The 16,580-nt window shown below is 37.4% G+C and overlaps 1 protein-coding gene across 2 annotated transcripts in view; it reads left to right on the forward strand.

Annotated features, from left to right (window-relative positions):
* Nucleotides 1-15,270, forward strand: part of slc15a4 (solute carrier family 15 member 4) — a 95,790-nt gene extending 80,520 nt beyond the window's left edge. The window contains exons 9-10 of one of the 2 annotated variants that reach the window (XR_013817298.1): nt 12,481-14,460; nt 14,966-15,267. Coding sequence is in view for 1 of the 2 variants with exons in the window: in XM_079826811.1 (XP_079682937.1) it covers nt 12,481-12,632 (152 nt within the window). In the remaining variant the exon portion in view is untranslated. Of the gene's footprint in view, nt 1-12,480 lie in introns of both variants that reach the window. The other variant, XM_079826811.1, reaches the window with a different exon arrangement.
* The last annotated feature ends 1,310 nt before the right edge of the window (nt 15,271-16,580 follow it).

Below are 16,580 nucleotides of genomic sequence, written 5' to 3' on the forward strand. Positions count from 1 at the left end.
CCTGTAGAAAAGCCGTCAAGGCATCAGGACGGGTAGCGCTGAAATATTGTTGTTGGGATTGACAAATAGAGCCAAGAGGGGAAAGGGATGTTGTGATGTGAGCATCATGCTTATTTGTTAGTACGTTTTTCGTGTGTCAAAAGCAAAAACGTTTGCTCTGACCTCAGTCTGTCTCCCTTCGTAATCTGTTCTCGTCAGAGAGACATACTTATCAAAGAGATGGACTTAAAAATAAACTGCTTAACATTCAGCTTTGCCATCACAAGAATAAATTACATTTTAAAATATATTAAAATAGAAGTTATTTTAAAATGTAATCATATTTAATGTTTTACACTATTTTTGATCAAACAATTGCAGCATTGGTGAGAATAAGAGACTTCAGTTGAATGACTTACCTTTTCTCAATGTAACAAAAGTGATGCATGGGTTTTGCATACAAAACAGCCAATTAATTGAAACTGAAAGTGTAAAGTGAAAAAGGATTCTTGTCGTCTTTTCTTCTCCAGTGTCTCCTTCCACGATCCCACCTAAATAAATCAAGCCGCTGCACTTTTTCAATCTCTGTATTTCTCTCGCAGACTGCCAAACATTTATGGGGCCGGTTAATGTCTTTTATGGGCAGCTCTTGTTTTGTCTTTTGTGGACGTAATTGGAAACACTGCAAGTGTTTGGCAGCCTGTTGTGTCTCTAATGAGGAGTGTGTGGCCAGCAAAAGCATTGAGAAATAAATGAAGACAAATCGCAACAAAACTAACTAGGCACTTCCATCACTGTACTTCCAAAAAAGGACTTTACGGACATATGAGTATGTTTGTGTGCAATAATCTATGATTTATGATCTGCATTGTATAATCTGTGTGCTCATGGTCACCATTAAGTTAGTTATATTTTATGGAAAAGTGCAGCATGAGCATTCTACCTATCTCCTTTTGTTTTCCTTATAAGAAAGTAAGACATGATGTTTGAGTTTAGAATAACATAAGGGAGAGTGATGACAGAATGTCTATTTTAGGGTGAGCTGTCCTTAAGAGTTAAGATCACTGAAAGTTTCTAAAAGTTAAAATCACATTTTTTTTTCCTTCTAATGACTCTCTTTCCTTTCTTCTGTCTCTAACCTTGCCTTTACCTTAATTAAACCAATATCTGTCTCCTCAGTCTGCTGTGTAGCAATGTGTTTTGTAGAGTTTTATTGATCAGCAGACACACTTCCTCCTCAAAGCTTATGGCTGCCCTGCTGAGCACATTGTTTTACTTCTGCACTATGTATTATTCAACCACGGCAGACACTCCCTGAACTCAGGTCAAGTGCAGCACAAGTTTGTCTGTGTGTGCTGGACAATTTGTGGTGGCCAATAGAAAGTAATAATGTTGTGAGTGGAAGAGCTTTTTCTGCATCTAAGAAAGAAACATTGAGGGACAAATCAGTGGAAATGGAATTAGGCTGAGGTGTGTAATTTTTGCCCTCTCCCACGAAGCACTGCAAATTATGACATACACACACACACACTGCGTCCCAATGTCCACACTATCCATCCTCAATAGTATGTGAGATTAAAATAAGTGTGTCCCAAAGCATAGTATGTTGAAAAGAGTATTTCAAAAAAGTCCATGGATGGTCTACTATATCTGGTAGATTTTCAAAGTGTTGATCCGTGCACACTCTAAAGTTTAAAAGCTAATATTGCCCACAACCCATTGCGCTTTAGAGGAGGATTTGGTTCAGAACTACAAACAGGTATTAAATTACAAAACATGGCGTATATGTGCGACCGACGGTGAGAGGTTTAGATAAAGGTTTGAGTGATAATCAAAGTTTAACCTGATATTCGTTCTTTCAGACGAATAAAATCAGAGTTATATTAATAAAGTCCTGGTTCTTCCAAGCTTTATAATGGCAGTAACTTGTTAGTTCATTTTTGAAGTCCATAAAAGTGTCTCTATCCATCATATAACTTCTCCACACGGCTCCAGGGGGTTAAAGGGTTAGTTCACCCAAACATGAAAATTCTGTTAATTACAGAATATGTAAATTACTTACCCTCATGTCGTTCGACATCCGTAAGACCTCCGTTCATCTTCGGAACACAGATGAAGATATTTTTGTTGAAATCCGATAGCTCAGAAAGGCCTCGATTGGCAGCAATGTATTTTGCACTCACAAGACCCATAAAAGGTACTAAACACGTCATTACAACGTCCATCTCAATACAGTGGTTCTAAAATAACAATAACTAGTTTTTGGTCGCAAAAAAAATCTAAATAACGACTTTATTGAACATGTCCTTGTTTTCCGTTTGAGCCTCTGACGTGAACTCACGAAGCACCACGACGCATGCGCGAGAATAGAGCTCTAGCCCATCTTCTCTTGTATCGAAATTCTCTGCCATTTCTCTTTAAAAATTCCCATTTTAGACTTCTAATTCATGACTGGTGTTTTGTTTTGCTCTATCTTCTGCGCTTTTGTTTTCAGCAATACTCATGCGTCAACGGTTCAAGGGTCAAGGGGTTACTTTTCCGCCGTAAGTTGACTTGCGTACCACTGACTGCCGGAAGTTAGTTATTTTAGTCTATTAGTCTATATGGATTTTTTTCTTACACAAATGTGCCACTTCGCTTCAGAAGGCCTTTATTAACCCCCCGGAGCCTTTATATGGTGGAGCAGTTATATGATGGATAGATACACTTTTATGGACTTCAAAAACAAACCAACAATTCACTGCCATTTTAAAGCTTGGAAGAGCCAGGACATTTTTAATATAACTGAAAGAAGAATGTCATATACAGGATGACTTGAGGGCGAGTAAATCATGGGCTACTTTGCATTTTTGGGTGATCTATCCCTTTAATATGAGGCGAGTTCTCCGCATGAAAGACCTGTGACTGCAGATCAACGTGCTACTGCATTTCTCTCCGATACGGTAGGGAATTAAATGAAATGTGGAGGATTTTAACTGTGACAAGATGATTGACAGGCCCGTTTACAGTGACAGGATGCGTGTCAGGATGCGACTGAGAGCAACCGTTAAAGACGCAATTGTGATGTGATAGTATGTCCCAAAGCTTGTCTACTCTCTTGCTACACACTCAATAGTATGTACTTTTTTTCTTCACAAAAAGAGAACATACTTTTAGGGAGTAGAATAAGTAGGCGAATTGGGACGCACACGTGTGTATGTGTGTACAGTTTTGGTTATACTTGTGAGATCCAAATGTCCTCACTTATATTGTGAAATGTAACTACTAGTGAGGACATTTTAAATAACAACGTGGCACTGGACGTGAAAATGAAAACTGTGTCTAGATGAAACTAGCAAAAAACAGTAAGATTGCACATATAAAAGCATGTGGTTCGCCCGGTTCACATATCTGCTAATCTTTCTTTTATTTCCTATTCCTTGATTGTGCATCTGTCTGTCTTACTTTGCCTCCTCCTCTGATGTTCCCCCTCGCATCTCCCTGCTTCCTCCACTCTTTTAAAATGGATAAAAGGTCTCAGTTGATTAATCTGAAAGTCTGGTTAGGCCTGGTGTCTTAATGGAGCTGCCACAATCTTGTGTTGTGTTGGCCAGATTAATTCCCTTACCTCTCCCATCCGCTCCTCCATCTTTAATTCTCCTGCTTCACCAATTACCCTTGATAAGCCCTCACATGTGACAGGTATACCCTTTCGAAGCACACATGATGAATACCAATATTTGTTAAATGAACACAAAGAGCATAATGCAAGTCATATGGGATGACATGCCAAGGAACGGTTAATAAAATCGTTATATGATGGACTGCAGAGGGCCTGCAAGACAAATACAGTTGCCGGCCCTCATGGAGTGAGACTTCCAGGTGCCTGCTGTTATCTTGGTGTAGCTGCCATATAAAACTGAATGTGCAATGTAACGTGAAATGAGGGCATGTAGACCTTAACGCTAGAGAGCAAATGATACAACTGAGTTGGAAAATGGAAAATTCATGATTACCAGTCAAAGGTTTGGATATGCCCACTGAAATTATTATTCTAAAAAAAAAGTACTCAGACAATAAAATAAAATAAACGGAAATATGGAATTAATGTAGTAATATACCCCAAAATTATTTATTTATTTTCTCCATCTCCAAAATATTGTTATTAATTATTTATTTTGCATACAGAAGAACGTGCAAGATTGATTTGTATTTTTTATAAAGCTTGACAGGATGAGTTTGACCATCGTTTAACTGTTTTTGTTTTTTTTCCTGGGGCAAGATTACTTTGTAGACAACATTTTGTATCCTACAACTTTCTCTGATCCTTCCTTTGCTTGCTGCTTTTCCTGTTTGAGATTCACATCAGGAACATGCAGTTGTGCTCCAGTAATGTTTATTTTTCCATTACCACCCAAACGCCACCAAATCTGAGACAGCTGCCCCTTTTCTGTGGGAAGTGCTAGCAATCTCCCCAGAGTGTGTCGCCGTGATATATCTCCCACTCCGTCCTTTGACTGAGTATTCTTTACGGCCTTGTCTTTCAGGGAGGCGACCAGCACCTCCACATCCTGCCAAGCGCTTGCTGGTAAATCATGTCATCTCCCAGAAGCAAAGGGAGAACAGGCGCGTCACCCGCCAACGCACAGAACCGTGGATTTGGTGGGGGTTGTGTGTTGACAAACTCAACACAGTAGCACTCAATATTTTACTCTTCTTATTTCCTTGAGTTGGGGTAGACTCTGGTGCGAATGGGGACTGTTTGAGGGTATTGATTGTTGGTTTGCTCTTAGCTGTACTCTGGCATGTGGGTATTGTAAATGTAGCGTTTTTCGCAGACATCGGCATTTGTTTCCCCTTGCTGGAGGGCAGTAAGATCCTTAGCTCTATTGCTCTCTCAAACTGTCCACCTGCTTGTAACACTTGTTGTCATTGGGGAGCGCCTGCTATTACAGAGTATATTAAAGAAGCAGAGAAATTGATCAAGAGGTTGTTGTAGCCATAACACGGCTTGCCACTTTTATTGGATTGAGACAGTGAAGAGGAAGGAGGGAAATTACTGGGGATTGAGACAGGGATGGGATGGGATCTGGTTGGATTCAAACCTGTGTGAACATCTCAATTTAACATTTGCGCCGGTAACCGCAAGGCAAGGCCATTGGTCTGATAATTACTACTTCTGTGCAACTTGCGCTCTCAAACAAGACCATGCAAGACAGGAGCTCTATCCAAAATTCTGCACTCACCATCTTGAGTTGTCCAATTTAAAGGGGACCTATTATGTCCCTTTTTACAAGATGTAATATAAGTCTCAGGTGTCCCCAGAATATGTCTGTTAAGTTTCACTATATCATGTTGTAAATGTCAATTTTTGAATGGAAGGAAAAACATGCTTTTTTTGTGCATGTATCTATGCAAATGAGCTACTGCTCGCCACCCTGCTTTCCAGAAGAGGGCGGAGCCTGTACAGCTCGTGCCCCGGATACTCTGCCAAAAATGAAAACATCTGTTTGGTTTTGATTATCATCTCTATCACGATCACACTCACGTGACATTGCGGTTTTTCATTATCATGAAAGTGTATTATCTGCATGCATTTAAAGCCATATCAGTCTAAACTTCTGATATATTGTTTTCTGAGCCAGGGTTTTTCCTGCATTGAACATTTTTTGGCGGCCGCCAAAACGAATGTTTGTCCCGCCAAAGCCTAATTTGATGAGTTATTGTGATTTATGAATGATGTAGAATAGATGCTGCGCTTGTGACCTGAGTGACAGAGAGAACGATCAGAGAGCTCCTCCCCCGTGCACATTCTCTTCAAAATAATCACTGTGTTAGCTGTTAGCTAGCTCATATTTCACATATTAATCCAAATCAAAAGGTCGGAAGACCGAAACCATGTTGCACGTGGCACATTCAGACAATTTTTTCCTAGAATTACCGCTGGGTGTGAATTGCGCTCTAAAAACGTTGACTCTTCTCTGACCCAGCTGACATAAAGCATACTTTCAATAAATGGGAAACAAATTATGTTCAGTTATGAAGTGTTTTCCGTGTGTTGAAATCTTTCGCGATGTTCTAACAGACGGGATTCGCACACAACGCGTCTGCTAATGTCCGATTCGTGACCTAATGACTCCTTTGACGACTGGTTAGAACAACTGAACTGTCCAACACTGAACTAACGAATCGGTTTATTAATTTACTCAGAACGCATCTGAAATGAGAACACAAGTGCGCTTACCCAATTTAGCAAGAGTGGATAGTAAGAATTATTTTTAATTATCAACAGTATTTCAGCTTATTTCTGTTGACAATGTGTAGTAAAATAAATAGCCTACAATCATTTAGACTGGAGTGAGGTGAAATTAGCTAGCTGATAGTTTTTATGAAATTGCATATGGCAGAAAATTAGGCTATTTGTTATTTTTTAATGCTACTTTTTAATATTGATATGATTATATACCAAAACAATTATCTGTAAATAGTGCAAAAAAATGAGGAACAAAAGAAACAAACATCGATGTAAGAGATCATACATAATATGAGATATCAAAATAAGATGATCAAAATTGATCATGCATTTTTTAAATGTATTGTCAGTTTTGCGCTCGCAGATCATGTGGGTAGGGTGTGTGTGTCAACCACCACCGAAGACCATTTTTGACCCAGGAAAAACCCTGTTAGCACATACATCCCAAGCACGCGCACAGAAAGCTGGCTGTCAGATGGCGCGTCTCGTGAGTATTAAACTCTCTTTCACGTCTTTCAAAAGTTCTCTTTCACGTCTTATTGCGCTTAAACTGTCAAATGCACTCGGTTGTGTCAAAAACACACAAAGTTCACATGAACACAGTCGGTTGTGTCTGTGAACGTAAACCGCTTTTAAAGAAATCACATGTGTATATTAGATCTGTTTATTAAAGTTAAAGCAGTGTAATTTACAGTACCTACTGCTATATATGCTGTTAATATGAATGAAACAACAGATGAAAAACAGGAAATCACTCACTGCTCTTGATTGAACAATTTAAGTAGCTTTAATAATACATTTCTTAATTGAATGCTGCTGTTAAATGCTTTGGCGAGGAGATAAACATGGCGGACTGTGTACAGCTCACTAAGGATGGGGTCTGTGCTAATAGGGCTATCAGCGGCTATCGGCGGGGCCTAAGCATATGTGACATCACATTGCTTAGAAACTGTAAACAGCTTATTCTGAGACACGATTTAACGGGATTCAAAAAAGAGGAGTGGGTGGATTTTTACCATTTATAAGGTGGTCAGATAAAAACACATGCACACTTACATAGTCAAACGCGCCTATTGGCTAAACATGTAATGCTTGCATACATGCCGTCGCTGTTTCCACGGACTCACCTTTTTTGGGGTTTGCCTCGGGATGATAGGTTTGAAATAGTTTTGAAACTATACCACCATTTCATGGTTTCGTTCTCCGGCCACCAGGTACTGTTGCCGCGCAGATGGGGTCCGGAACGCATTGGGGATTTCCTGTTTTAGTGTAGGGTGGTGTTGTTTACATAGCACCAAATTAAATAACTAATCAGTTTTTACAACAGAAATTAATCAATCAAAAACTTACTTTAGCTTTTCATCTAAAACAAAATTAATTTCCTATTATCACTGTAAAGCTGCTTTGAAGCAATCTGTGTTGTGAAAAGCACTATATAAATGAAGGTGACTTGACTTGACACATTTATGTTCAAATTTCGCATAATAGGTCCCCTTTAATAGAGCACTGATATTATGCAGTTTAGAAATGTGCAAAGTGATCTAAATGACCACTCTAGTGAATCTTTGAGCAGCTGACAGGACACTATGGCAGTCTCATAACCTGCACATTTTGGATGTCTACCTCATCTAACGCATTCAACTCGTCAGATCATTTGTAGAGATTACAAGACTTGAATTTGTGTGCATCGCTGAGAGCATCTGAAACCTTGCTCTACACATGATGATTTAACAAATATTGCCTTCTGGATCTTCATTCGCACATGTTTGGGATGGCAATGCATTGCATCTCCATACTGTTATGAATCAGTGTTTCCATGCCTCATCTCAAGCAGTTCTTATCTTCTTGCCAGCAATGCTCTTTGAGGCCGTGGATAATTAAATCTAATGGAGTTGCTCATGATGTTCCTCAAGGGTCAGTGGACCCTTTTTTTATATTTCTTTCCGTTGCTATGAAAAGATACTTTATCTTGGTTGCATCTAATGACATATATTCAAACCAAAGTAAAATCCTCTCTAGAATCCTTGTTCTAATCAATGACCCTATTTCGGCAAGATGTGCACATGTGAATACATCTATTTAAATGCTAATGTATTCTTGCGAATATACGTTTTTAGTCATTGTAATAGGTAATGCTAAGCAGCGCTACAAGGCCATGCGCTAGCCGCTCTGAAACACTCCTGAGAGTTGACAGCCCCTTCGCAGAACTACTTATTAAGAGTTTCGCTTTGATGGTCCTCAACCCTGGAGGTTTGACCACCTCTTCCGAACCGATCAGATGTGTTAAGCAGCTTTTTCCTCAGCTCAGAGAGAGAGAGAGAGAGAGAGCGAGAGAGAGGCTCAGACTTATGGTTCATAATACAGGAAACATTTGTGAACTAATTCTGCATGTTTGTGTACAGAATTTAGCGCAAGTAGAGGGTTGAATTTAATACTACACACAGTCATCATCCAGGACTATAATGGCCCTGAGCAGTCAGAGGCTTAAACAACAGGAGAGTTAGTTTAGGGCCGAGGGCTCAAGAGTCTGTAATGCCAGCAGAATCAGAGCGAGTGTGCATCACTTAAGCTCCCAAGATGGTGAATTATAGGCTCTTCCTTCATACTACGAAGATGTGGCTTTTTGTTTATGGTTCCCCTGTAAGTATTGATGTAAACCCTCTATCTGCTCTAAAGCATTATATAGAGAGGGGAAATGAAGGAGAGATTGGATGGAGAAGGAATGCTTGTTTTGGTTTTGCTTGAATAAACCAGAGTCAGATGGGTTTGCAGGTTGCAATGGATGCTTACAAGCAGTGCGGACCGACATGCTATCAGTTAAAGCTCTTTGCCGCTGTAGGATGGTATGAAGGGAGCAGATTGCCTTTTCGCTCTGTTGCTTTCAGGGATCCAACAAGCACAAACATATGCTTTTTGCTTTCGTTTGACATATGAATGCAGCATGTCACAGATGTTCATTTTCTCTTCATCTACCTGTACACATGCCTTTATAATTAATCAGAAATCTCTCCACTGAGCAAAGGATTGCAATATTCTTTATTTTAAATGATAATACACAGTGCCGGGTAGTAACTGATTACTTGTAATCTGGATTACGTAATCAGATTCCAAAAATTAAGTACTTGTAATTACACTCAAAAAAATTACTTGTTGAATTTACTTTAAAGGTCCCGTTCTTCGTGTTTTTTTGAAGCTTTGATTGTGTTTACAGTGTGCAATATAACATGTGTTCATGTTTCGCGTTTAAAAAAAACACAGTATTTTTCACACTATTTACTTATCTGTATACCGCTGTTTCCACTGTCCTAAAAACAGCTGGTGATTTCCTTGTTCTATAAAGTCCCTCCTTCAGAAACACGTAACGAGTTCTGATTGTGCAAGCGGTTCCTGTGCTGTGATTCGACCACAGCTTAGCGCACGTGAAAGCGGTTCCTGTGTTGTAATTTGACAGCAGCTTAGCGCACGTTGGAAAGGTCATGCCTCTTAACGGAGAGATGTATGCGTTCAATAATCTCTACAGCGTCCCTGGGAAAGCCAAACAAAGGTGATTTGACTCCTGGATGAAAATAACAGCGTCTCGATGACATGGCGATAAACACACTCAACGCAACAGTTCCTTTTCTCCACGCGACAAGCGCGACAAGCGCGACAAGCAACAAGACCGCGCCCCCTTTTTCGCATTTCTTTGTGGGCGGAGGTTAGTCTGTTCTACTGCTCTACTGACGTAATTAAAGAAGGAAGTACCAGGATGTAGTCCAAGCCAGCCGTTCGCTGTAGGCTTTGAAAGGGAACTTCTGTTAAATAAAATATCTCGCTTGGCATTGAACTTTGAGCTTTATAATTTTACAGGTATTATTTATGCTCTAACAGCAACATTACACACTAACTAAAGTTTGAACAATGGAATCGCGAAGAAGGGGACCTTTAAAAAAAGCAGCATCAAGTGGTTCCACGCAACTATATTGAGTAATTTTTACAAATAACAATTTTGGTTATAGGAACAAAAAAAAGTAAATACAAACCATTTGATTTTGTCACTGTTACATTATTAAGTAAACTGTACATATAAATATTATGTTATGTTAAATGTATAAAAGTGTATTATGTTAGGTGAACACATTTATCAATTTAATTTACCTTATTAAATTAACTACTTGATCTACAAGTTTAAGTGGAAAACTATTAAATAACAACAAGCATATTATTAGAAACAAAATGCAAAAATAACTTAATTGAGGGCAGGAAGTCCATCCAATAAATATGTGTATATGAGAGTGCCCACAGCCTAAACACAGACACCACTCTTCTGCATGGTAACCACAAAATTACAGAAACTGCTCTAAATGTCCAACATAACTGAACATTAAACACTAACATACACTAAAAACATCTTTCCCTTTACTGAAAAACACATAAAATAACACTTTGATCCCTAAATTTACTCTCCTAATGCAGTCCCTTGCAAAGCATGGTGGATCAAAGCAACTACAGATCCACTGCCCAGTTTGTTTGTTTCACTCAGCAATGTTAAGTTGACCGAACAAACACTTAAGTTAAGCTGACAATACAAATTTTTAGTAGAAACAAATCAGTAAATTTAAGTTAATTTGGTTACATGAGTTTTTTAAGTAATATGAACAAGGAGGATTTGAGTGCAACTAATAACAGTGAAAGTTCATTTTTTTTGAGTGTAGACTATATTACATTTTAAAATACTTGTAATCAGACTACAGTTACTCTTCTATTGATTTACATGATATCCTCACAATGGCAATAAATTATTTATAATTCATTGATTCTGCTTTGTTATATTTCAAATTTTCCTTTCAACAAAAGTCTAATGCTTTTATACATTCAGAAGGTTCTCCAATATTGTGGAAACTGAGACCCACAGCATTTGATCTCTGGATTTACAGAAATCATTTCACTTTTAAGAAGTGCAACATTGCATATATAATCAACTCCTGATGAACACATTAATTATCATTTCAATTATCACTCATTGAGCCATGTATAGAAGAACAATGTATCATGTCTTTAGAAGGATTTTCACACATTAAATTAGTACAAATTCACGTCATTTCATATTTGCCCCTAATATATTTATTTGAAGTAAACCATTAGATTAAGTAAAAAAGTTAGGTCAATAATAAAATAAAAGTTCTCTGATGTCGGTTAATGGTCAGATTACATGAAGGTAATTTTTTAATAAATGTTTTATTTTTATTGTTTTTATACTTAATAGCTTTTCATTAAACTGACAAACCCCCTGCAGTTCCATCACAAACCCCAGTCTGGGAAACCCTGATGTAATGTAATATTTAAGGCACTTCATGTTGTTGATATCAAAGAATAGAATATATTTTCTTTCTCTTTGTATTTTTGTATCAATATGGTACAAAATTATTCTATTCAAATGAACGTGGTAAGTGAGTTAGGTCAAAAGTAATCTAAAATGTATCAAAAAGTTGTCAAATGCAGCACATTACTAAAATGAGTCGTCTACATTACTACAATTTGTGTCATGTAATTTGGAATCAGTAACTGAGTACAATTTGTAAGTAATCTGACAATACATTACAATATACTTTCCAATCTAATTTAAATAATTTTCTCTTGAAAAAGGAATGCATTAAATACTGTATAGACTTATAGAACAACTCTATATAAAACAATAGTTTGGATTTAACATAATGTAAAGTCTAATGATAAAATGTATGTTTTTAATGTAACCATCTCCCTTTAAATACTTTGGTTAGTTTAAGAAGAATTTATTCATAAGAGCAGTTTCATGTCTATCCTTGTATTGTTCAATTAGTCAAGATTGAAATGGGATTTAGAAAGTATTTAGTAATAATGCAATATTTTTTTTAGTGAGAATAAGAAGAACAGTAATCGAATTACACTGCTGAAGATGTATAACATTAGTAGCTAGTAATTAAGTACTTTTTTAGAGTAACATACTCAACACTGTTTATAACTAATGTAACTAATGGAAAAGTAACCGATAAAAAAATGAACAAAGCAAATCTTGCCTTGTTTTTCTTGTTTTATTTGTTATTTTTAAATCTCATAAAAAAGAGAGAGACTCAATACTTCATTGATCAATTGACCGTTTCAACCGGTATACAAAGGTAGTGTGATCTCTGCTCCAAAGTGTGCGTGTTGTTGTTATACTACTGGAATTTTGGTATTGTGAAATTCACATCAAAGTGATTTTTTTTTTTATTTTACACATTCCCTTTTCTCACCTTTTCTTCTCTCTGTAGGTAACATCAACGGGTGCACACTGAATTACTACTTCTTCCTCCTGGCCGCCATTCAGGGAATCACACTCCTCGTCTTCCTCATTGTGTCTTTGAAGTATGACAAACAGAAGCCCAGAGCAGGGAGCCACAGGCCGTCTCTGACCAACTCATGACCTCCCATCACCATCAGCCGTACTCTCACCTTCACCATTCCTCAACCGCCAAACTTTAAGCCTCTTAGTATTTCCAAAATGAGGTAGGATTTAAAATATTTGACTCAAAACTTGAAGCCCCCAGTGTTTACTAGAACTGGCAATTCTGTTGCCTCTTTTAAACACGCGAGACGATTCGAAAGACGACAAAAAACAGTTTACGCAATAATTAACTAAACATGTTTGTATGAAATGGTTGAAAATGAGTATTGTTCACTCCATCAGCGAACTGGATTATGAAATGCGTGTTTGTTGTAGTGTGTAGTTTGAGCAACACTTATTCACAATTTGGGATTTTTGTTGTTTTGACTGTCAGCGGTATTACTGAATTCATTTATAAATTGAAGGTGGTTTTTAGATTGTTTACGATGGGTTGTACAACTAATTGCCGGGTTTAAATTGAATATTTATTGAACCTTTTATTTTTTTTATGCTCAACAAGGTAAGATTGTACTCCTGTTCAAATTTATTTAAAATGGTCTCTTTTTGTGGTACTTTTTTTAAACAATTTTAACGATAATACTTTTTTTAGGCACCATTTGCACTGTATAGTGTATCTTTGGTCACTTTATTCATTTAAAATTATTAATACATATAATTGGCTGTATTTTGAGATGCTGTTGAAAATAATTGGCTGATGTCAAAATGGCAAAAATAGTTGGCTACTCTTTCAAATATGTATACTTGAAATATTTTTTAAATCATCAAGTACATCATTGTGTCTTTAACAGTTTGATTACATTTGTAACTTTGGTACTAAACCTGTGGCATTACAAGCTTTTCTTACTTTTAGATATTTGATCAGGCATTACTTTTGCATTAGCTTAAAGCCAGGCACTTTGTCGCTCTTTAAAATGGTTATGATATGAGTGTATCACCTGAGAAATTATTAATTTGCACAAAGAGTGCTGATGTCATAATGCACACAGCGAAGCTGCCATCTTTACAGCAAGAATATCTCTGCAAATGCAAATTAATAGTGTTTCCTTTGGAAAACCTTCATCTTTTTTTGTAATGATTCATGAACTTTTTAAGATAAGCATACGTTTTTTGATGAACAACAAACCTCAAGCTCCGATTGTCGTCGCAATGAGGTGATGTAGTGAAATCACATTTGCACTAATCTCCAGCAAAAATAACATTTATAATTGAGGATTGAGAATCATGAATTTTACATGCAGCCTTATGATACATCCTTCAAGAAAATGTATACCTCAGCTTCATAATATCATCATGCTGTAGAGGGAGTCTTGCTTGATGTAATTTTTATACACATTTTGCAAGGACAACCCTTTTTGCTGCAGTTTTTTTGCCAACTAAACTAAGTCTGCGGTCTTCGCTATGACTACAAGCTTAACAAAATTCAACACTCCCATTATGCTTCTATGCTCGTCCTATTTATGCAATTTCACACACAGGTCGTTCCTGCAGTTTGAGTTTTTCAGCAGTTACACCTCGTGCCTTTAAGTTGCTTCACAAGACTGTTGCAACCGATGCATTTTTTCGCCTCGTCCTTATACTTTTACATTAGGTAGTTCAAAACAAGTGATCAAAATCCTCTTAAATGTGTTTTGACCGACAGTATTAACAGTAGAGCAGTTTGAGTCTGAGATCAATTTGGTGAAAAAACATGTGGTAGGAGAAAAGGGCATCATTCATGTTAAAGGGTTAGTTAACCCAAAAATTTTAATTCTGTCACTAATTACTCACCCTCATGTCGTTCCAAACCCGTAAGACCTTCGTTCATCTTCGGGAACACAAATGAAGATATTTTTGATTAAATCCGAGAGCTCTCTGACCTAGACAGCAATTTAATGACCACTTTCAAGGCCCAGAGAGGTAGTAAATACGTCATTAAAATAGTCCATGTGACTCCAGTGGTTCAACCTTAATGTTATGAAGCGACGAGAAGAAATTGTTGAATAAAGTTGTTATTTTTGTTTGTTTTTTGCCAGTCTTCTATGCAGTTTACGTTGGCCAGCTCCTGCGTCAGCATCACACACATGCGTCGTGGGGCTCATGTGAGCAGCTTCGGCCAATGGTAAGCCAGCGTTCTGGCGTAACTCAGAAGCGCTGGACTGTATTTACTACGTCAACAGCGTACAAGACTGGCACAGACGTGAAGAAATGATTGAATAAAGTCGTTATTTTAGTTTGTTTTTGCGCACAAAAAGTATTCTCGACGCTTCTTAAAATTAAGGTTGAACCACTGGAGTCACATGGACTATTTAACGATGTTTTTACTACCTTTCTGGGCCTTGGAAGTGGTCATTAAATTGCTATGGAGAGGTCAGAGAGCTTTTCAGACAGATTTCATCAAAAATATCTTCATTTGTGTTCAGAAGATGAATGAAGGTCTTTCGTGTTTGAAACGACATGAAGGTGAGTAATTAATGACAGAAATCATCATCAAATACTGTTTTTTAAGTATGTAAAATAACTCTGTTTTCCCCAAAGAGTCTGAGATCATACAATTCAAAATGTTCTAAAACACATTTGAGTTTGTGGATTGAAATTGTGATTTTTTTTTTTCATGCTTTTGTTGAAAATGAAATTATCTGTTGTGGTTGTTGTTCAATAAAATGCATCTGACCTCTAGTGTTTGTGTGTCTGTGACAGCCGTTTGAGAATGAGTCTCCCTTTTATTACAGCTTTCATTTTCCTAGCTCATATGCAAACCTTGTGATCTCTCACATTCAATTGCATTTGTCTGATTTCATCAGACGAGCGTGAAATCAGAACATCACCACTCTTCACCCAAGCATATCTAGACCGACGAGTCGTTTCCTAAGAGTGTGACCGCCAGCGAGCTGTTTGAACTCCACAGCTCTTTTTCTTCCTCTCACTCTGAGTCAGACTATTGACACAGCCTATACATTTCTACCGCCTCCATGTTTTTACAGTGTTATGCTCTATTAAAAACCAGAAGAGATGAAGGTGTAAGCACAGTATATCAGTGATGGATGCTTCATGTGACTCATAAGCAATCGAAGGTCAGTGTTCCTAAATATGTCCCCTCTTATCTTGAACATTTCTAATTTATCTATACTGTAAATCATTCAACATGGCAAATCTCATTTTTGAGCAAGCTTCTAATGCAGAGCTCTTAGCTGTGCTTAGCTTTTAGCCTTAAAGAATAAATTATTTAATTGCAACACATGTAACATGAAATGTAAATAAATCGGGCTGCCATAACACATAAACTATGCGTCATCAATGTGTGTGTGTATAGATATATAGATATATAGATATATAGATAGATAGATAGATAGATAGATAGATAGATAGATAGATAGATAGATAGATAGATAGATAGATAGATAGATAGATAGATAGATAGATAGATAGATAGATAGAAAGATAGATAGATAGATAGATAGATAGATAGATGTAGGCCTATATATAGATAGATGGATGTTAGCATGTTTGACCTGTGCATCCATCCATACAGTACATCTGGCATGGCTGACTGCGTTTCACACTTGATCTGAGACACTGACCTCACAGATCTTTGTGTTCTTATGAGTGCACATGCTTGTGAACCATGAAGCTGCTCTGTGGGATACCGTAAATGTGAGTATTGTGCATGTACTTGAAATTGAGAGGTCAGGAGTTCATGTCATGTTAGCAGGGCATAAACCAACCTGTCCTGACCTTCTGCTCCTGTGTGTTTGAAGTAAAAATAACATAAACAGGATTTTCTAATTGATCCTAAATCAGTCCTTATACTTGAATTTATGGCAAATATGATTACCATAATTATCATATTAATAGAATAACTGCAATCCAATGGTTGGCAGCCAACTAGCTAGTGACAGCGTAATATCGGCTCATTCTGGCATATTTATATCAGCGGCTCTACCATGGGAGAAAGTGTGGTTAACTTCACATGTGCCTTGATAACGCAGT

Source organism: Gobio gobio, assembly GCF_949357685.1.
Source record: "Gobio gobio genome assembly, chromosome: 10".
NCBI classification, from domain to species: Eukaryota; Metazoa; Chordata; class Actinopteri; order Cypriniformes; family Gobionidae; genus Gobio; species Gobio gobio.